The sequence below is a fragment of the Urocampus carinirostris genome, chromosome 5 (assembly GCF_059441175.1).
Source record: "Urocampus carinirostris isolate Australia breed hairy pipefish chromosome 5, RoL_Ucar_1.0, whole genome shotgun sequence".
In the NCBI taxonomy this organism is placed as follows: Eukaryota; Metazoa; Chordata; class Actinopteri; order Syngnathiformes; family Syngnathidae; genus Urocampus; species Urocampus carinirostris.
The window spans coordinates 20,903,652-20,926,761 of record NC_142353.1 but is presented as its reverse complement, the minus strand read 5'-3'; the positions used below and the strand labels follow the sequence as shown (position 1 = coordinate 20,926,761).

The window sequence follows — 23,110 nt, the reverse complement described above, 5'->3', positions numbered from 1 at the left end:
TAGTTTTTTCGTATAATAGTATTACTGTAGATGTATTTATGTTATATTCCCATAACAGTATCTTTGAAGTATTTTAGTCATAGTATTTTTGTAGAATGTCTGTAGTATTGTTGGAGTATTTCCATAGTATTATTTTTGTAGTCATTTTGTAATATCACTGTAGTTGTATTTTTGTAGTATTTCTGTTGTTTTCGGTACTGTAGTAGTATGTTTGTATTATAGTATTACTGTAGTATTTTTTGTAGTATTTCTCTAATATTTTCTCTATTTAGAATGAAAGCAAAACAATAGATTAGGTCCTTGGTTTTAAGCACTAATAATTTTATTCAATTTGTAGTAGCAAAAAACACAAAAGATTTGACCATGGCCTACCCAAATGCCATAAAACCCAAACAAGTTAAGCACCTCGGCACCTAAGTTGGTCATGCTTTCGTCCCTCCAAATGAACACAAGACACAAGAAAGCGGCCATGTCACTCGGGTCACGGTGACACAACACACTCTTCAGTTCAACAGCAGGGCCCGACAGCTTTCACTGGTTTACCCCTGCCGCATCATACAGGCGCCCAGCCCATCCCTTAGAACGAATCCTAACATCCTACTATCCTTTTACAACACCCTCCACTCATTCCTATCACCAACAAGAGCTCTAGCTTCCACTACATTTAGAATTCTTTAAGAATTATACAGTACAGAATTTTAAGAATTTAACCCATCAAGCTAAAAGAGGTTAAAAAGCAGGTAAAAGTGCACCTGTGAGGAAATGGACGGGCACGGAGAAGCAGGAGCCGAAGCTGTACTGCTGAAGTAGAGGCTGAGGTTGAGGTAGTGCTCGTGACTGCAGAGGATTCGCAAGAACTCCAGACGCATGCTGATCAGTGTTGGCATCGAAACACTTTTGGCCGACATCTGGAACGCAAACGGGTGAATGCCATTGAGGAGATTATTTTGCAGGATTAATGTGCGTAAATCTAGATTTGTGTATGTCAATTTCTTAAACAATGGACATTTTAAGTGTTTAAATATACCATATTTTCCAGACTCTAACGCAGACCTAAAAATCCAAATCTTGCCAGAAATGAAAAAGTGCACCTAATATATCGCAGAATTTGGTGAATTTGTTTGGAATTGCATACAATAGTTATAGGTATGCGTTGCTATACAAGTATTTGTGTAATGATTGAACAATGATTGATCAATTTTTAAACTTTGTTGAAAAATCTTGCATAATATTGTATGCTATGGAAATCAATCACGAGTAGTGGCGGTAAGAGCGCCGACAATCAACCACAAGATCTCTAGTAGTACAGGTGAAGTACATATCTCACTATCACGCTTTTTTACTCATGGTGCCAGAAACACTGATTTGCCCAGTGTATTCTGATAAGTTAAACGGTCTCTCCACTTCTTCAAAAACGAATGTTAGACAGGGTTCCTACAGCTTAGGGCAAGTGAAATTCAATATTTTTAATGCCTTTTAAAATCAAATTGAAGGACCAAGATGAGAAAAAAAACAATTGAAACACACAAAACAAAAATACACAAATATTTACCGCAAACACTAAATTGCGCCTTCTACACATTACCTCGCACAGCTTTTAGCCATTGCGAAAAATGTTCGTTGGACAGCCACTTCTCATTAAAAGTACAGTTTTCAATGGTCCCAAGTAAACATATGTCAGAGATTGCTATGTGGATTGTAGGTAGACCAATGACACTGAAATGCCTGACTGAAAACACATAACCGTTTTGGTCGCTTTGTTATGATGGTCACACGAAGTTGGCACAAAAGTATATCGGTGAATTATTAAAGTAGACGATTCTAAAATGTTAAAAATATATATATTATGTATGTGTTCACATTCATATCAAAATACACTATGGAAATCAGTGTTTGAGGCACCATTATTAAAAACAGTGTGATAAGTATTTAAATTAAATGCCTTTTCTTATGTAATCCGTATCACTGGTATAGTGGTGAAGTGTATGTGCTCTCACCGGCAATGCTCGGACTCAATTCGCGTTGGATACAATGTGTAGCCATTTTGGAGACTCATAATGCGGGAAATAAGGTAATACTTTCTCTTATAAGTTAACATTGTACCACTAAAAAAAAATCGTTTTTTACGCAGCACAAATCAGACCTCCTTCTTCCTTCTGTACTTCCACCAGACACCAGAAAAACATACCCATTACTGTTAGCTGAGTGACTTGACCTTTACCAACTCAAATTTTAATCACCAACTATCTGATGTATTTTCAATGCGCAAGTGTACCTGATTACAGTAGTTTTTCACCAGCAAGAAGACAAAGCCTCGATCCATGAGAGACAACAAGTCGTAGAGGAAAAAGGCCAAGCTAATATTGACTTTTTGTGCTTGCTCCACATCCTGAAACAGACGTCAGCGAACTGCAATTGGCGAAGTGTGTGACGTATGGGAAGCAAATTTGTATCACTTTCCTACCTTCTGCTGCTTGACCAGGATGGTCCCGATCTCAGCTGTGACCACCGAGACGATGGTGGTGATGTCGTCTTTGAAGCGGTCCGAGAAGCGGCTCCTTCGTGGGACGTTATTCTGGTCCAGCTGAGACACGTGCTGGGCCATACTTTTTACCTTTTTGAATACAAAGTGGGGATATTTAGTGGAAATAAATCTCTACAATGTTTTTTCTTGCATGCATTGCAATCAAAAGGTTGACCGAAGCACAAGAAGATTACAATTACACTCTTCTTGCCAGTTTTTAATGATGAGAGTCATTTTCTAAATCAAGGGTTCCCACACTTTTTCCTGAGAAGGCCACAACTTTTCCCTTCTCTGATGAGGAGCCGGGGTCAGTTTGTAACAGAAAAAGGTTGACAATTGAAGGTATGCCTAATTAAAACATGTATTGTATTCCAGAAAGCCACAATCAAATACCGTATTTTCCGCACTATATGGCGCACCATGTTATAAGGCGCACCTTCAATGAATGATATATTTTAAAACTTATGCCATACATAAGACGCACCCCATTATAAGGCGCTATAAGTGCATGCTGGTTTAAGATCAGGTAATTGTGCAATTTTGTAATTGTAATCCTGTGCAGTCCTTCGAGACATTTTTGGGATTAAGGGCTATTTACGGTAAATAAATGTGACGACTTGACTACAGTAGAGAATGTAGTTACGTTATGCAACCTCTAGATGTTGCCACGCTCAAGGGAATGTCAACAAAACATTCAAAAAGGTCAAACTTTATTAACAAACAAGCTTTCCACAACTCCATTCACTCCCAAAATAAATAAACAGCCGTTTTATTATTTTCTCTGAGGTAAAGCATTTTCGTGACACATCTTTAACATCTTTGAACAACATCGACATATCATTTTATTTTTTGTCCATTTAGTCAACACGCAAAGAAAAAAACGTCTGATACTGTTATTTTAAATGAAACGTTAGTGCAATCGCAATAAAGTGACACTCGTATTGTGCAAAAACAACGAGTGCAAAGCAATAACATAATAACTGTAAAATGTAAAACGTAAACACACAAAAGAAAAACAAAGATCACTCTATAAGCTCCTCATCGACGAATCCCTCGAATTCTTCTTCTGCTGTGTTCGAATTGACCATATCTCAGTGAATGGGCCATCCAACACGTCCGGTGTTTTTGTGCCAGCGCTGTTGCCTTCATACGTATAGTTATCGTACTGACACTTCTGCTTGCCGCTCTTTGTTGAACAACCCACTGTTCAAGTGTCTCCTCTAACTCTGGCCATCTTGCTTTATTGCCACGGAAACTTTGTTGAGTTTTCCTTACTTGGCGGAGCTTATCTTCATCCTTTCTCCACTTCCGTACCATCGATTCATTTAAGTTTAACTCTCTCGCTGCCGCTCTATTGCCGTGTTGTGCTGCGTGACTGATCGCTTTGAGTTTAAACTCGGCGTTGTACGCGTGTCTCTTAACAGGAGCCATTTTCTTATACAAATGCACGTATGAAAGAGAATCTCGCTCTCTCTCTCACTCTCGCTCTCTCTCTCTCTCAAACGTGACATTCTGAATAATTCTGCGTTTGTTTAAGGTAAATTGTGCTTTACATCTTCACCAGTCATAACCCTGGATTCAGACAAATACTGTATTTGTTGAATATGAATTAAGCAGTTTAATGGGGTAGCCATTTTGCCACTTAGTAAACAAATACAACACGAGCCCCGGCAACTACCAATCGTTTAATATTTCCCAGTATGCACAGCGCGAAAAATGGAGTCGGCGGCTGTTTCTCGTAGTTGCGAGACCTTGCGAATTTAATATTGAGCCATATATAAGGCGCACTGTGTTATAAGGCGCATGGTCAGCTTTTGAAAAAAAATAAGACTTTTAGGTGCACCTTATAGTGCGGAAAATACGGTACCCCCCATAGGTTCTTCACATACAAAACAGTCAGAAAAAAATAATAACACTATTGATGAAATAAATAACCAGAGGTGGGAAGTAACGGAGTAAATTTACTCCGTTACATTTACTTGAGTACGTTTTGGGAAATTTTGTCTTTCAGGAGTATTTTTAAATCTCTATACTTTTACTTGAGTAAATATTTCAAGAACAAACAGTACTTTTACTCTGCTACATTAGGCAACGTTGAAGTCGTTACTTTGTTACTTAATAAATTCCCTCCACGTAAGTACATGTCTGGCTGACTCCGCTAAGGGCTTTTTATTTTGGCACAAAACTCCACCAGGCGCTACCATGATTAACCAATCAAATGTAGCAGACTCGTCACGTGACCCTATTCAACCCAAACCCCTAAGAAGGTGAAAAATTAGTTTATTCCAGCGATTCTAAGATCGGCACATACTGGCGCACGCTACAGAAGCAGCTCGACAGAGGCTGCAATGATGATTTTAGACAAAATATGGCATCAGTAATATTGTAGGATGACTTTCTTTTTTTTCTCCATTCTTCCACATTTGTCTCTGGTACCATGAATGAAAAATGTGATGAGATAAAATCTAATGAGCGTTACAGATGAATACCGTGAATTCCGGACTATAGAGCGCACCTGATTATAAGCCGCACCCACCACATTTTAAGAGGATAACCGCTTTTGTACTTACACAAGCCGCACCTGCATATAAGCCGCATTCGCCCACATTAAAACATGTAACACAATCACGAAATTAACTCAAATCTGACTTTGAGTCCCGCAATTGTAACTGAATATGAAGTACACAGTCCAAAAACAACAGCCGGCAAATTGAACGTGAAATGATACCGGTACTTAAGATATGACGCAGACCTGCAGAGTCCGGGTCCCGTTGAAAGTAATCCAAGGGAAAAAAAATGTATATTTCCAAAGGTAAGGGTGGGAAAAATATATATCCACTATTGTTCGCTGTGTCCACAAACACGTCTCACCTTTACTCCACTTCCCATCCGCCCCCATTGTATTCGCCCCTTCTTTTTGATTCACCCGTGGAAAACATATCAGAATAAGTCTAAAATAAATACATTACAAAAATATACAGTTGCAAATACATATTATACATGGTTACACATATTTACAAAGAAAGACGGTACACCGAGTTTTCAAAGCTTTAATAATAATATTATAACTTTCATCCCAAACCGTGTCTGTGAAGGGTAGCAAAACGCTACTAGGAACATGCTCGCAACACAAGGAAACAGGTCTGTTAGAAAAAGTTACGGTATTTGTAAATATCATGGTAAAGCGTGCTCATCTTCCTCCTTATAATTGACGTCATTAAAGTCATCTTCCCCAGTATGGGAAAGAGACTTTGTCATATAGACGTCGTTCTACGCTCCTTTATTCAAAAACACGCTTGCAGCACACTCGCATATATTCCACCGGTCTAAACCTTACCTTTTGTACTTGAGCGCCGCTGGCGGCTGTTAGAAAAAATACATAAATTGGCCGCATCACTGAATAAGCCGCAGGGTTGAACATTTGGGAAAAAAGTAGCGGCTTACAGTCCGGAATTTACGGTAAATACAGTACTCCTGCCTGGGCAAACAACCCTTACCGTAACTCTAATAAATACAGTACTCCTCCCCACCTCAAAACATTTTATCCTCGGATTTATACAATTCATGTAGGTCACCATTTTTTACTTAAAATGGTAAATTCCTCCTAAAGGTGAGAGGTTTTCATGCCTGTTTTAGTTTAAAAAATGAATGTTAACCCATGGATTTGACCACTATAATGGACCACGACAAAAAGTCCAAAGGGTTCAAAAATGAATAGATACATACAAATATAAAGATCAAAATCTGTTCCATTTAAACTCTGCACTGGTAAATGTTGAAAAACGCATTTAATAAAAGTTTCCATTTGATTCATCCCCAGAGTGAGGTCATTCCAGGACAACTATGACTAAGTGAGATTAATGGTGAGGGTGAGAACAAATGTGAGTAATGATAGGCCTCGGTAAAAGCAAAGGAAGCGAGAGAGGGGATTGGAGTAAGGTGAAGAGGGATTTGTGATTGAATGTTGTGAATAATAAAACAAACATGAAAACCGGGCAATGTGTATAAAACAAAAACAAAAAATGACTGACCAGGAGCTCAAAGAAGAACCAGGCATATTTGTATGCGTTCTCCCTGCACACTCCAGTGCTGACCACCATTTGAAGTGCCAGCTCCTCGTGAAACTGCTGAAAGACAAGAAAAACACATCATGTGTATATTGTATTCATCAATTTTGGCTAACTCTAAAGCTGGGAAAGCAACGTTAGAAAGAGGTGGTAAGAATAAAACTTGCGCCGCACTGACACCTGGTGGACATTACAAGTTATTATTCAAAGAGTCATCTTTAGTTCAATGAAAAATAAATATCATCTCATCTCATCTCATCAGCCGTACCGCTTATCCTCATTAGGGTCGCGGGGGGGCTGGAGCCCATCCCAGTCATCTCCGGGCAGTGGGCAGGGGACACCCTGAACTGGTTGCCAGCCAATCGCAGGGCACACAGGGACAGACAACTCATTCGCTCATTCACACCTAGGGACAATTTGGACCGGCCAATTCACCTGAAATGCATGTTTTTTGGAATGTGGGAGGAAACCGGAGTGCCCGGAGGAAAAGATATTATACACCAGGGGTGTCAAATATGCAGTCCCACGAGTCAGATTGAAACGGCCAACAAATTGAATCCAGCCTGTGGGACAATGATGATAGAAGCGCAAGAGGCTTGCAAAGCCAGTCGTAACACCCAAAGACAGACACAATCTTACAATCTCTCTCTCTCTTCCTTTCTCGTTTAATTGTTCTCTTTCTCCCTTATTTCATTTCTCTCTCTCTCTCTTTCTCCCTCATGTCCTTTTTTTCTCTCTTTCCCTTATTCTCTCCCTCCCATATCTCCTTTTTTCATCTCTCACTCTCTTACTCATCTCACATTCTCTCTCTCTCTCCATTATCTCATTTTTTTCTCTCTCCCTTAGCTCCTTTTTTCATCTCTCGCTCCCTTACTCATCCTACATGTTCTCTCTATCTCATTCCGTTTTTCTCTTTCTCTCCCTTGTCTCATTTTTTTCTGTCCCTCCTTTTTTCATCTCTCGTGCTCTTACTCACCTTTCATTTTCTCTCTCTCTCTCACTCATCTCCTATTTTCTCTCTCGCTCTCTCCCTTACTTCCTTTTTGATCTCTCTCTCATATTTTGCTCTCTCCCTACCTCATCTCTTTTGCTCTCTCCCTCCCTTATTTCCCTTTCTCTCTCTCCCCCTTCTCACCTTTTCTTTCTCTCTCTCTTCACTTTCTCATATTTTCTTTCTCTCTCTCCATATTTTTACCCTCTCTCTATCACTTTGTCTTTTCTTTCTCTCTTTTGCTCACTTTCTCTATTTCTCTTTCTTTCTCTTTATTTGTGTCTTGTTCCAGCTGTCTTTTTCTTTCTTGCTCTTTTCCTTTCTCATTTTTCTTCCTCTCTTTCACCCTTTATTTCAGTTGTTTTCTTTTCCATGCTCCCTGTCTTTCTTTCTGTCTTTCTCTTTAATCTACTTTAATCCCCGTGAAAATGTTTCTTCCTATCATGTGGCCCCTAAGCGAAAATGTGTTTGGCATCTCCTGCTATACACTGTTCAACTTGTGTATTTCTTTGCTCATCTTGTAAAAGTGCAACATGTTCCACATGACTGGTAAAATTCTGGCATAATATATTCCGCAGTTTGTCAAATTTAAGTCAAGTCAAGTCACATTTATTTATATAGCCCTTAATCACACAAATGTCTCAAAGGACTGCACAGGGTTACAATTACAAAATTACACAATTACCTGATCTTAAACCAACATGCGGGCAAGGAACAACTCAAAAACCTCAGTGTGAGGAGAAAAGATAAACCTTGAGAAAGGACCTCACATGTGGTAATCCCCCTTCCAGGATTGACCAGGGTGAATTACAATTAGCATTACTGTACACATAATAGTAAACATTAGGTAAGATGTTGAAGATGTCCGGAAAGAGCATGACACCAACGACGCCCCGAGCCTGTAAACTAGTCCAGAAAGTCTATGATGGCCACGACGCTGCTTCCCATCTCTGCCAATTTACTTTCCATTGTGCCACACTTTTTCCCCCCTTGCAAAAAGCCGCATTATATAACTTGGATGACCATAGCAACGCTCCCCACTGCTTTTACCTTTCTGCTGGAGGGCCTGGTGCTTCCTGTTGTGTTCTGATGGCTGTTTATGTCCAAAATAGTTGACATGCGACTGCCTGGGACATTGTGGCCCTGCAGACAAAAACACACAAGTGGGTTCCACCACAATGAGCATGATGGATGTCCTCGTTAGAACCGCTGTCTGCTTGCCTATTACAGTAGCTAATGTAGTGTAAGGGGGGGCAGGGCGACCGAAATGGCTTATGTTGTGTATGTTTGTGAGGAGGCATTCTGGGTGATCAGGTAGAAAATTTGGGAAGCTGCCCGTGCATTGCTTTTGATGTCTTTTTGTGCGATTCAGAGGTCAAGACCGGTCAAATGACTTGACTACTGATAGTATTAACACATTAACTGTCAATAATGGCTATAGAAGTCAAATATATTTTTTTATTTAAAGCAATTGACAGCTTTAGACACAAGTCATCCATTTTCCATTTAAGTAAACAGGGCTGAATGTATTAGGTAGCCAATTTTGAGACTCGGGACGTCTCATCTCATCTCATCTCATCTCATCAGCTGCACTGCTCATCCTCAGTAGGGTCGCGGGGGTGCTGGAGCCCGTCCCAGCAATCATCGGGCATTGGGCAGGGGACACCCTGAACTGGTTGCCAGCCAGTCGCAGGGCACACGGGGACAGACAACTCACTCGCTCAGTCACACCTAGGGACAATTTGGACCGGCCGATTCACCTGAAATGTATGTCTTTGGAATGTAGGAGGAAACCGGAGTGCCCGGAGGAAACCCACACAAGCCTGGGGAGAACATACAAACTCCGCACAGTAAGGCCGGGAGTTGGATTGGAACCCACGCAGGAGGTTCCCACGACCTCAGAACTGTGCCGCACACGCTAACCACTGTGCCACCGTGCTGCCCGACTCGGGACGTGTTGGGATCAAATTTAAGAAAGACAACAGATTTAATACGACGAGGTATTTGTGAGACCTGTCTGAAAGTGTAATTTCATTAACAAGTCGGGGCAGTTTACACTATAGAATTGGCACATTTATAAAGTATCATTAAGAAAAAAAATTTAAACTGTCAAAAAATTAACATGATATGAAGCCAAATATGAAGCAGAGATTATAGAGGGAATTCAAGGTGTATGATTTGTTTATATTTTCATTAAGCCAGATAAACAAATTTGCGGATGATCATCCCTAATAAAAAACAACAACATGACTACCAAATAAAACACTGAATCCATTAAAAAATTATATACAATATCAGATTTATTGATCAAATTGCTTGATTTTGGACTTTGAATCTTGGTAAATAATATGTTCATTCTGCTTGTCTCTGATTTTAATGTTGGACACCTGCAAACGAGATTGCACAAAATACCAGTTTGTTATGTTGACTGTTATTCCTCGCTTTTTCATTCTTTTGATTATTATGCATAGTTTACATCAGGCATGTCAAACATACGGCCCATGGGCCATATGTGGCCTGTTGAATGATTTAATCCAGTTCGCCATATATTTCTGAATATGTCAAAAAAAGAAGCCAGTCTTTTGGTATTTTCTCTCAAAAGTTCTGTTTTTTTCTGTTTCAATAAATGAAAACAAAATGCTCTCTTCGGGCACTACAGGCCAGTGTTGAGTTTGTATGGCATGGTAAATGGTCTGCATTTATATAGTGCTTTTCAAGTCAATGAAGACCTCCCAAAGCGCTTTACAATGTGCTTCATACTTACCCATTCACACACAGACATTCACACACCAATATAAGGAGATAATGTAGGCCTATCAATTTTTTCTCGTATCGTCATTACAATTTCATATTTAGGGCATTCTTTGCATATCCTATTCAGACAAAAATAAAAAATGACAAGGAATGGAGACGAGTCATTTTACAAGAGCAGCAGAAATTTGCATTTATGAATAGACAGACAAGCAGACTTTTCCTTCTTTTTCTTGTCTCAAATTAAACTAGTTCATCAAATTGTTATTGAGACAAAAACAAACTAATAAATTTGTATACAATTTGATAATATGCATTGAAAAACTCAAAATCTGATACGCAAAATTTTATAGATATTTTCATTAAAAAAAAATTTTGTGATCATGGTGAGTTGGCTCAGGTTTTAAACTGCATTCAATTAACGATAAAAATAAACCAGTTAACAAATTAAACAAATCAAGTCTTCCTTCCCCATTGTTTGTGAATAGATGTGTTCAGAAAAGATCCCTTGTCATCCATGATTATAATTTGTAGGGTATGTTACTAATGCCGGCTGAATGATAAAGCATAATACTGAAAAACAAAGCCAAAAAGTTAGAGGTGACATTCTTTTACTTATTTGGCCGGCCTCAGAAAAGAAACTCTGGATCCGGCCCTAGAGCCAAACCGAGTTTGACACCCCTGGTTTACTTAATTGTCACTATTGGCCAATAATGTTGCTGTTCTTTGATTTTCCACACCCTTTAAGACTGATCTGATTAAATACAAGCAAAGGGCTCAGGGGAGGGCCATTGGAACACATTTGGCATTGGGCACACGTTTTTTGTTACAGTCCTCTCCTGTTCTCTTTGTAAGTTCCAAATCCATTCATGTCTTCTCTCCTTTTTTTGAGTGTCTATTAAACTATACAACCATCAGTGAACATGGTAAAAACTAAAAATTAGGTATGACTTACACTGAAGTGGGTCACTATGACGTTCTACATACCTTTGCTGCTAATAAGTGTTTGACTTCAGCATCCTCAGCAGATGAATTTGGCGCAGGGATGTCGGGGTTGCTGCTGCTGCGGATCCTGGACTGCAGTAGCATGTTGCCCACTGTGGTGGCGGAGGCTCGGCCCATTGTGCTGTACCGGCTTTCTGCAGATGGCATAACACTGCCTGCTCCTGTTTTTGGTAAATGTGCATTGGTGACGATGTGGCTTGTGAATGGACAGGGACAAAATATTGATCATTGTTTTTGTATTGGCTGTGAAAAAATATATTGTTCTGTGTCTACAAATATCATTTTTATAAAATGAACTATACACCATTGGGATATTTAGGTTTTAACTCGGAATATCTTATTTTTCTAGGTATTTATTAGTAGTGATTGGACTAACCTGTTACATAGGAACACGTTCCTGGAACGCAATTAATTTTCTCTGCAACGAGTACTGTAACACGTTATTAGTACAATTTAGTCACTCAACTGTCAAATTGTGATGTTACCCGACTGATGAAAAATTCTGCATCACTCATATTGTCACGTAAAACCCTTACCCACCATTGTAAATGGGTGGGCATCTTTGTATCTACCTGCAAAGTACAACTGAATTAGAGGTAAGATCCGGCCTGAAAAATCCAGCGCGACCCGATGTGGCCCGAGTGTATTAAAGCCTGAACCAGTCTGAGCCCGACAAATTAATCGGATTTGCGGAACCGAGCACAAAGCAAACCCAAATTTTCACATTTTATTTGTTAGGACATTTTTTGTGAGGAGGGTTCCTCTCTTGCGAAGTTGTTTTTTAAGTTAAACCAATAATTAGTCGGTCTAATTTTCTTTGTGGAGGATCTCCATGTACAGGGACGCGCCAAGCCTGCGGATGTGCCGAGGCAAGTGCGTGGACCAGGGCTGCATTGCACAAAAGGGGGACCGAATTCACCGCGCGGATCCTCCACAAAAGAATTCACTAAGAACAATTACAGACGCCTACCAACCATGAATAATTAAGAAAAAAGCCTGCCAGAGAGAAACCAGTCCCGGCGCAAACCCGACGTAATGATTAACATTTTAGGCCAGACCCAAATTTTCGTATGGGCTCCGGTCAGCTCAGGATGAGAGAGAACATTCACATTTTTCATATTGGAGATATTCTCCCTACCGTATAAACTCGCATCCAAGGCCAAATTTACAACTGTAATGTAAAATACTGAATCAGGGGGTCAGCTTATATGTGGCTATTAGGTTGTGTGGGTAAGGGGCATAGCTTAAACAGAAAGAACCAACCTGCTACAATCAGAGTGTGCGGAGTTTTGGTCTTTTTGTTTGTAAAATTATTTTTTTGCAATACACCATGCCTGGGGAAAAAAAGAAAACCTCTCGAACAATACTCAATATGGTTACGGAGTGGCTCGCCTAAATGTTTGTTTGCAAGCTTTCAAGATTACACAAGAAATTTGGAGGCTTCACAGCTTGAATATTTTGGCGTACAAGTTTCCTTCTATTACTCTTTTTATGTGGCTATTTTTAAGCAGTTTTAAGTGGCCGGCTTAAATGCTAGTAAATGGTCTTAGAGGGTAAAACGCTACTTTTGGGTTTCAGTAATCCAAGGGGTAACGGAGTTCCTTTTAAATAAAGTAACTACTAATGGTAACTAACTACTTCTTCGCAACACGCCCAACACTGTGTATGTCTCCAAACTTTATTTTTTTGTTAGAAAGAACCATACACCATTGAGATATTCAGGTTTGAACAAAAAAAAAATCTTATTTCTGTGGGTATGCATTTGTACATACCATTTGGAATTTCGCGAGGTGGGTCAGGCAGACGAAAGACCCAGTAAAGGTAGGAAGCCAACAAGCAGTTCCGACCCTGTTGGTCCCTACTCAGCTCTTGACTGTTATGCAGACTGTTGACAATGGACACCACCGACTCAAACGCAATCTGGGCCAGATTGGCTGAAAAATAGTACATCATCACAATTCTATTGGCCGCATCAAAGTCAGCGGAATCACCCACTCACCAGTTTGGCCAGCAATGAGCATGGGTTGCATAATGAGCATGAACAGATTGTCCAGCACCAGGTGCAGGAAGTGCACTAGCGGCTCCAGGTTGGACGACGACAGGGAGATGATGCTGAGCTTCAGCTCGTGCTCCAGCTTGTTCTCAGGAATCTTTTCCTCTCTGACCCGCAGTGGGAATGTGGCATCACCCTCAAGTGCGTGGCACAGGGTAAAGAAGCGCTCCAAGTGGTTATCCTGGTGGGTAAAACAAGAGAAATGGGTGCTATAATATTGTAGAGGACTACAGTGCCACATGTGCATTCCCCCTAACCTTTTCCAACCACTGACCCAGTCATGACAACGAAAGACTCATCATTCGTTCACAAGACCTTTACTTTTGCCTAAAGTGCATGCAAGAGTGCGCACAGCAGGGCTCCTGATCTACATGACGTGACCTGACTCCCCTGCAGTGTAATGAACCTTCTAATCCCTAAAGTGTTAATTTGTAATCAAAAGATTAATAAATTAATGATTTGCATATGTCTTTGTTTCATACCAGAGATTTATTTTATTGTGCGTCCAAATTAAATTTTAGATCATTATCAATTAATCAACCATTTGGAGAATTCCTAAAGTGTGACAGGAAAACGACAAGCTGCCCTTTTCCACAACGCATGATGACATCTGAAAACATTCATAAGTCTACATTTTTGCTATCATTATTCATGTGATACATAACAGGAGCAAAACAGCAGGTTTGACTGGATTTTATTTAGTATTTACGTACTCACAATATTTTGACTTTTTACCCACAAATCAAATTCTCAATTTATAACACTGAATTGAACAGCACTGAAAGTTATTCATCAAAGACGCTAAAGTTCTCTTTCTGTATCATCAAACTCATTGTTGGAGTTTAATTCTGGAAGAACCATGACAAGCAAATGCAATTTTGTCTGGTACTGCGCCAACCACCATTGAAAGCAAAACAAAATATAACTTCTAACGCCAGTGTTGCAATCTGGCACAATTCTCCACTGATTGGTTGCCCTGGCACTATCATTTGCAGTCCTTTGGGACATTTTTGTGATTAAGGGCTATATAAATAAATGTGACTAGACTTGACTTGACTATAGTAAAATAGAGGTCACATTTTACGTGATGCAGCCATTGTTTGCAGTCTCTTTCACTTGTGGTAGTAAATATGTTCTCGTCTTCGTAACCGCAATGTACTGTAGCTCTGTCGCTATTTTGTATATGATATATATATATACAAAAACTTGTGACCCAAGCAACTTAGAAGACATCTGAATACGGCGTAGCTAAAAACCGCTTCAGGTGTGCGGGGGGCACTTTTTGATGGAAAACGGCACGGCACCATAACATCAAGTATCAAACATGTTCTATATTTTTGGCGCTCTGTCGCACGTTTCCTCAAGTGCGACAGAAAAACAACTAGCAGCCCTTTTCCACAACGCATGATAACATCTGAAAACATTAATGTCACCCTTCTAGAGGAGAAGTTAGTCGAAATATTATCGTACATAATTCATGCAATACATAACATGAGCAAAACGGGGTTTGACGGTACTTTATTTAACAGTTGTGTACTCACAATATTTTGACTTTTTACCCACATATCAAGTCCTTAATTTATACAACTGAAAGTTTTTTTTATCAAAAACGCTAAAGTTCTCTTTCTGTATCATCGGAACCATTGTCAGAGTTTCCTCTAATCCTCGAAGAGCGAACGCAATTTTGTCTGGTACTGTGGCAACCACCAATGACAGCGACACAAAAAAAATAACTCCTAACGTCAGAGTTGCAATCTGGCACAATTCTCCACTGGATGGTTGCCCTAGTGCTCTAGCGGCGCTGCCACGAGCGGCTGCCTTTTCCAGCAGCTGCCCTGTTGTTTTATTGTTTGCTCCTATCTTCGGTGTTTTTTCTTCCCGTTTTGACAACTACACTATGGATTACTTCTATCCTATGGACATGGGTTTTAACGCACAAGAAATGCGTGTATTCAAGGATTTTCAACTCCTTGCCCTTAAGAATTCTCGTGCCGGCGTGATGAAGGGGCCATTTGTGGAGGAAAAGTCGGAGCTAGCGAAGCGGCTAGCGGCGTTATAAGTCTTCGGTACCATCCGTAATCATGGTAAATGCGAACTCACGACCAAATAAGATCATCGAGTGCTTTTGGAAAACATCGAAGCGCACAGGGAGCGCAGTTGCTGTGTTTTGCGGAAACGTGGCTCACGTTTAGCATTCCGGACGCTAACGTGTAGCCACCCGGAGCTACCCGGAGCAATCTGGCTTCAACGCCGCTAAACAGAGACACGAAAGCCGGGGGGAATCGGAGAGGAGGCGGACTTGCTAACACGGGGTGGTGTATCCCTGGATTTTCGCAAAGAAAAGTTCTCCATCTGCCGCAGGGATGTCGAATTTTTGGACTGGCGTGAAGTCATCCACTTCGCTACAAGCACCCCTCGGGCATCATGTTCATCTGTTAATAAACAACAGGGTAGACTGCTGGAAGTGTGAATTTCCCTACGGGGATGAATAAAGTATCTATCTATCTATCTATCTAGTGCTATCATGTAGAAATATAGGGCTCACATTTTACGTGATGCAGCCCTTATTTGCAGTTTATTACAGCACAACAGTAAATACGTTCTTTGTAAGGCATTCTGCAGCCAAAAGGCGTCAACGCCAGATTTTCCACATGGTTGGCACTAGGTGTGCTCCAGGCTTTAGATAAAGCAATGCAGGAAGGTTACACTGCTCTTAAAAAATGTCTTCAGTATTTTTGTTTTGTTTAAGGAATCTCCAAATTGTATTTGATTGTAAAACGGGCACAACAAACTAATATTATTTTCCCTGGCACAACCTTATGAAGGCACTTTTATTTGTGCCAAAAGCCAACGTGTTTGTTGTTCGATTAAAATAAAACCTAAAAGAATAAATATGTTGAGGTTGGTGTTGCAATATCAATTTGGATATTCTGATTTTGTCATGAGTTTCATCTAAAAAGTGAGCTGGAAACAAAGATGTTGACAACACTGAAGTCCATCACCTGAACTGCAGGATGAATGTTTGACACTACAACGACAATGTTTGGGGTTCAAGGAGAAGAGTAACTGAAGCACAGAAGTAGTACTGCAGAATTAAACATGATAAATAGTTGGGAGTTTGCTTGATGCATTCTATAATCATCTGCAGTTGGAAGTAAACATCCCTGGCAGAATAACTTAGTGAAGATTTACTGACTAATGTAATGGCAATTGATGTACGTTTTTGAATAATGCATGAAGGATTGATGCTGTACACAAGTTACATTTACTTAAACCAAATTGTAAAAATAAAGAAAACTAAGTAAAGGATTGTGTCAATAGGGTGATTAATTTTTAAGATTTATTTTACAACTTTTTTGTAAGAAACCTGATTTGACCTAACCTCACCCAGACCCCAACTCTGTAAATTGAGCTTGAGACCCCTGATTTAGAAGTATTGCTTCATGCAAAAATGTTTCACAACTACTGTTTAAAAACATGATATTTAAATGGTATTGACCTGAGTGTGCACAGAAGACACAGCCTGTACCTCCAGATTAAACAAACCCTTGTGGCTTTCCATCCACTTGACTGGGATGGCCTGTGAAGGAAGTTTCTGTGCAAAAACACGGAAAGCCAGTAATTCAATTATCGGTTGCAATCAACCAGAAGGAAAAAGGTAGGCATGAATGTTTCCCTCATCAGGTTTACCTCAGCGGTGTGCAATGAGTAATTGGGAGGTAGTCGCTCCAAGACGATGGGCAAGCAGAACTGACCTGTGTGCAGTCTGTCATTAATCCACATAGGCAGCCACTAGATGTGAAGAAAAAGGAAAACATTTACCTTTACAAAAAATACTGTTGTATGACAGGGAGACTTACGGAGTAGCCAATCAGTGTTTCGCAACTGTTGCTCTGGTTCTGCTTTTGCTGACAACTGATGTGGTAAAAGGTGAATAGCAAGTGGTGCCGCTCTGTAAGACGAGCAGGAAGACTCAGCTTCACTTCCTCATAGAAGTCTGGCGATCTGATTAAAAGAGGAGAGACTTACAGAAGGTACAGAACTGTCCATTTTAAGACAATCAAAATACTATTTTATTTAACAAGTGCAAAAAAATTGTATTTTGTTTTAATACAGTAATTCTTTGTTTTTTGCAATGGTTGGGTTCCAAAAACATTGGGCGAATTACAAAACTATATTTTTGTACTTTTAAATACTCAATTATGCATTAATTTGAAACCAATGATTAAACCTCATTTTCAGGTTAGGACATTTATTTAACAGATACACTACCTGTATTTTATAAACGTTTTTTTCCAAAAATATCTTCTGTACTGTCAAATTATAATTTTAAAAATAATCTTGCTGCATGTATCATGTGTATAATTTCAGTACACTACATTCATACTTCACATGATAGAATGTCGCCATCATGTGGACGTTGTGGACAACTGCATTTGTCTTCCTTTATACAAGGGTTGGCAACCCAAAACGTTGAAAGAGCCATATTGGACCAAAAAAAGAAATTATGTCTAGAGCTGCTTAAAAAAATATAAGACTTAAATAAGCCTTACAAGGTAGGACACACATTCTGTATCTATTAACATTCATTGGAAAGTATAAGAATGTGTCCCCTTTGTCCTCTTACATAAACCAAATCATTTTCCAATATTCAAACAAGGGAGAACCAAAAATCTGCATGTGGCTCCAAAGCAAAATCAGCGGGTTGAGAAGGTCAACTTTGTTGATTCCAAAGCAAGTTTAGCGAGTTGAGAAGTCCACATATATTGGCGATACAAAGCATCTTCCTCTGACTTTTGGTGCTTTTGTCATTCTAGAACGTTTTGTTGACATCATGGCTTTTAGAGAAACTTGAAATTGAAAATGATTTGCGCATACGTACGGTAGGTTCTGCAAGGTGTTTTAAATATGTGTACAACTCAGAACGCAATGTCATTGATGCACAGGCAGACACAGGCAGTAAATGGGCAGGGCAAATATTTAGCCAATCAGAATACAGAACACAATACACGAGAAGAATCCACAAAGTAGCAAAACTGTGATACAGCAAGAGATTCATGGATTCTGATTTTGCAGTTGCACACTTAGCAGTAATTCTGTTAAACGGGTGGAGTGAATACGCCAAGTGTTTTTGTGACCAAAAAACATCACAACTGTTCAAGCAATAAAACCTGGCTCCAAATAAATGCTTTAAATATTCCGAATTTTGTCAAAACATGCTTTGCTGAAACACAAATTAATAAAGATATAGTAAATAGACATCGGGCAGTAATTAAGGACTTCAAACACACACATGAAAAACAAGGTGCAGTGTCTAATCTGCTTTAAAGATGTATATTACTGTACTTGCTTGTTATGGTAGGTAACAGGGGTGTAAACCTCTCGCACAAATTCAGGTCCACTGGATTTACCAAAAATTACCTGTTGGGAAACAAATATTAATAAAGGTTAGGTTTGAATTGGGATTTGTTATATTTTTAAAGCTGACACATTGTGATTAAGTTCAACCATTTATTTCTACACTTCTTCCTGCAGAACTTTTTCTAACTTTATTGTTTTGTTCTGTTGAGTGTGTTGGGTTCTTTTTGCAGATAGATAATCCTAAGGACTCTCTGTCCTTACAGGTAAAGCACAGTCGGGGTCTTCTCCACTCATAAACTGAATTTTGATGGTGATGTTTCTTGCAGAAGTCAGCCTGTTGACAAAGTTCAGCCGCTGGGGATACACAAAGAGCAAGTTCCTGCAGAATGCAAAGAAAGGGAGATGTAGCTCATAATTGAAACGCTAGATGGCAATAAAGACACGTGAGTAAATTTGCAGTGTGCAAAAGTGGAAAATGCGTCTACCGGTCTTGACTTGAACTGGCCACTTGATGTAAAATTGCGTACCTGTCAATGTATACGTTTTCCACGTATTTGACGTTTTTTGATCATTTTCTTTTGGCACATTTTTTTAAATATATTGCTACGTACAGTATACAACACTTACTTGCTGCAAGTAAGGAAAGAACTTAAAAATAAAGTGATTTTTTTTTTCTGTTGTTTATCAGGTAGATTGATCAAACTTGTTTACACAAATTATTATTGTCTGTCTTGCTGTGAGTAAAGTGGTGCAGTGCTGTGTTATGTTTGTAAGGTGTATTATCGCTTAGTTAGGAAATTGCTATTATAAACAAGGCAATTGGCTGAGATTGACAGGTATGTGTTCCACTTGTTATTTAGAGGTTAAAGGACAGCAAAGACAAATACAGTGACTATTTTGTGTTGCAAAACTTAATTTGTTGCTTTACTGTATTAATACATTACATTGAGTCTCCAGGCGATAATTGCTCTCCCCCTCAAAAATTGAATAAAAAGAAACAAAACATGTGTCCAGTTCAGAACTTTTAACTTGAAAGGTGGCCAAGTGCCTAAGAAATACATATAGTAAAGGATGTCTACTTCCCAATTTATTCCTTTTAAAATACAGCATACCTGCCAACACTGCCGTTTTAGGAGTTAGACTACAGTTTTTTTCCTCCTAGAAACGACTACTCCATTTTTGAACAAAATCTACCTCTTTCAAATTTAAACAAACACATATCTTGACTATTCTACTACAGCTGCTTCATTTTGAAGCATTCGATTTCCGTTTTGGTAAAATGTTGCCGCTTCCGGTTTTAAAGAGGCAGATGTTGTTTGTTTGTTGTTTTAATATTTTGGAGACGAATTGTGTTTTGAACGTCAAAATTGAGTGTTCAATAAAATAAACCACTTTTTAATGTCAAAAGCTTGGCACGTATGAAGAAAAGGCAGCACAGTGAACGTCAGCTCTTGACTAATGATGGCAACACGACAGTTCTTGTGGCCGGTGGCTTGTTGGAATAATAACCGTTTCTGTTTAGACAAGAACGCCTGACTGTACCCCAGGCTATTTACTTTAATTGATTTACAAAAACAGTTTTTGCATTTTTAAGTTATGCACATTGCATATTTTTTTATAGGTTATAAAAATAACTTACTGTATATGCCTTAGGGAGGGCTTAACAGGGGTCACTTTAGCTCACCTGTAAATGTTATGAGGGACATAAACCTCACTGGAGGGGAACTCCAGCACTTCTTTAACATGTCGAATGTTTTTCTCCGCCACTGGAACCATTGGGATTAGCTCAATGGACAGACAAGCTTGAGGTAAATCGTGCAGTGGAGATATGTCCAGCTTTATGGAGCCTAACACAACAAGTAAATAGGACTTTTAGTTTTAAACCATTTCACAATAAAACATTTTTGTTTTTAATGGATAACATTGAGGGACCTGATATAGTCTTTATGCGTCTTTGCGGAGTGGATGTTTTCTTGATCTCGTAAAGGAATTTAAGCAAGTCCTCATCGCTCAACCGATCCCCTTCCTGAAATAGAAAAACCAAGAAGATGGATGTCTCATGTGCTACAATATTTGATGATCTTGCTTTTTGATGCCCGATTGGCGATTAAGTTGTTGTAAACAAACAATTGTATTGTGTTCTTCATTAATAAATAAAAACCTTGCTCCAATATTTGTATGTTTTTGGTTCAAGTCAACTTTTTTTCAGAAAAGGTTAATTACATAAAGCTAAATTAAATTATTATTTATAGTCCTTTCTAAATTGCTACTGATTTGTATTGATTTAAGCAGAAACCATTGCATTTTCTACAACCACAAACCTAATGAGGATAAGTGTTGGAAGGATGCCAAAGAATATATAGTTTTATATAGGTATATATTTTCCAAGACTGGAATCCTTAAAAACACAAACCATAGCATGAGGCATATGACTTACACAGCCTATCAACTTGATGCCTCCAACCAAGGTCGAATAGCTCAAATTGTTTTAACAGTTGCTTGACCTGGATGCCAGACACACTTGTATGCGATTGGAATGTATTTGGAAGATTAATCATATTTTTCCAAAACATGATGAACCTCAGTATATGTTAAATCAAGACAAGTTAATTCTATGGGAATTAAACACAAGCGAGTCTGGACTTAAAATAACCACATATGAATGTCTATGACATCTCCAAATCCCAAACTCACAAAAGCACACATGTAAAATGGTAAAAAAACGGCAACAGGAAAAACCTAAGAAATGTAAATAAATTTGAGTCATTTTTATTTTTGTATATATTTTTGCAGACGTACCTGTTTGAATATGGTGCTGATGGTGATGGTGGCAGGTTTGAAAGCGGAGATGTTACAGAGCTGCTCATCAAAAGTGCTAAAACGTTCAGAGTTCCTCCTCGGCAGCTGCGCTTTCCGATCCATGCTGCTAGATTTCCCTGAAAAAGACGAAATATGACATCCAGGTTACTAAATGGCAAGGCTGGAACAATTTTAGGACGCTGTCAACAAAAATTGATAATAAAAAAGGTAGACAATAAATTCTATTGTTGACTATTGTCAGTAGACGCAATTTTCCAACAGTGAAGTATCTTTACATGAATATTCACTCATCTGCAGTAGCGTCCCTGTGTCAAGTGGTAACATAAACAGAAATGGTGGCGTCATTATAAAGTTCACGTACCAGAACTTCTGAAATTTGGAAGTATTTCAGCCTGGATATAGCAATTAAAAAACTACCTTCAAGGTTTGTAAAAGAAACCTTGCGTATTATTGCAGTAGCTTGGTGACGAACAAACGTTTAAAAAGCATGGATTTAAGTCTCTACTGAGCAAGCACTGCACCTAATTGTTTTATTTATATGTTTTAATTTTTTTTACAAAACCGCAGTATGTTTTAAAAAATATTTTTAATTGTTTTTATTTTTCTTGTGTTTATTACAATGTTCCACATTATTCAATCAACCTTATTCTAAATTTAAGAAATAAATAATAATTATCTTTTTAATTTACTTATCGTTTCAATAGTCCGTGACTCATCGATTATTAAAATAATCATAAGTTGCAGCCCTACTAAAGGACAAATCATAAAAAAGGGAAGGGGAAATCGGCACACACCTTTTACACTGTCAGAATCGGTGATATCGCGATCAATGGCGGCAGTGCTGATGACTTCCATGATGTTGACGGTGGCCCACGCAAAAGGCATTCTGTAGCGACCGAGCCTTTGGCAGAAAGCTTCGGCTTGGCCTCGCAGTTTTTCTAATTTGTCTTTGTTCTAGAAAGGCAAAAAAAAACAACATGTTAATTCAAATGGAAAGTTCCTAAATATTATATACCAAAGGTAAAATCATAGGTACAGTAACAAATAAACTTGTATTTGCAATTAGATTTCTTCATGTGTCTGGTCAATATATTGTCCCATTCATGCCGTCTAATATTAATAGTGTACATAAAATATCAGATAGTAAAAGGTCCTGTACGTAATTTTGTACTCGCTGATGCCCTCATCTGGTTTAAATCATCATTGTAGCATCTGTCAAGCTCCTTGTGTGGTGCATGAAAATACATGCATTAGGTAAACGCGCTAGAATAAACTCTTCTTTTTTCATCTTTTTTGGGGTTCTGGTTGGTGTTTCGACTGCATTTGAAGCAGGCCTGCGGGGAGAGCTTAAAATCACTCTTTTTAAAGACACCTAAAATGTTGCACGCTACCTTTAATATTAAATATACATTATCATTAACTAAAATCTCTTCCAATCCTGTCCATTTCTTGTCAATATAATCGAAAAGTGTTTTTTGAGATTTCCAGAATTTGAGTATATGAAAATTACCCTTGCGTGCTGCCTGCTGTAAGTCTAA

General features: G+C 38.9%; 1 protein-coding gene across 3 annotated transcripts in view; it reads right to left on the bottom strand.

Annotated features, from left to right (window-relative positions):
- dock8 (dedicator of cytokinesis 8) overlaps window positions 1–23,110 on the bottom strand; it is a 118,113-nt gene that overhangs the window by 53,080 nt on the left and 41,923 nt on the right. For 2 of the 3 annotated variants that reach the window (XM_088336129.1, XM_088336131.1), the window contains exons 11-27: window positions 22,367–22,526; window positions 21,552–21,688; window positions 20,685–20,778; window positions 20,437–20,599; window positions 19,014–19,131; window positions 18,742–18,812; window positions 17,252–17,396; window positions 17,082–17,183; window positions 16,891–16,986; window positions 13,338–13,572; window positions 13,111–13,272; window positions 11,321–11,499; window positions 8,633–8,725; window positions 6,556–6,651; window positions 2,465–2,614; window positions 2,276–2,389; window positions 753–908 (exon numbers count right to left, since the gene is read on the bottom strand). In XM_088336129.1, the coding sequence (XP_088192255.1) occupies window positions 753–908; window positions 2,276–2,389; window positions 2,465–2,614; window positions 6,556–6,651; window positions 8,633–8,725; window positions 11,321–11,499; window positions 13,111–13,272; window positions 13,338–13,572; window positions 16,891–16,986; window positions 17,082–17,183; window positions 17,252–17,396; window positions 18,742–18,812; window positions 19,014–19,131; window positions 20,437–20,599; window positions 20,685–20,778; window positions 21,552–21,688; window positions 22,367–22,526 (2,271 nt within the window). The remainder of the gene's footprint in view (window positions 1–752; window positions 909–2,275; window positions 2,390–2,464; window positions 2,615–6,555; window positions 6,652–8,632; window positions 8,726–11,320; window positions 11,500–13,110; window positions 13,273–13,337; window positions 13,573–16,890; window positions 16,987–17,081; window positions 17,184–17,251; window positions 17,397–18,741; window positions 18,813–19,013; window positions 19,132–20,436; window positions 20,600–20,684; window positions 20,779–21,551; window positions 21,689–22,366; window positions 22,527–23,110) is intronic. The other variant, XM_088336130.1, reaches the window with a different exon arrangement.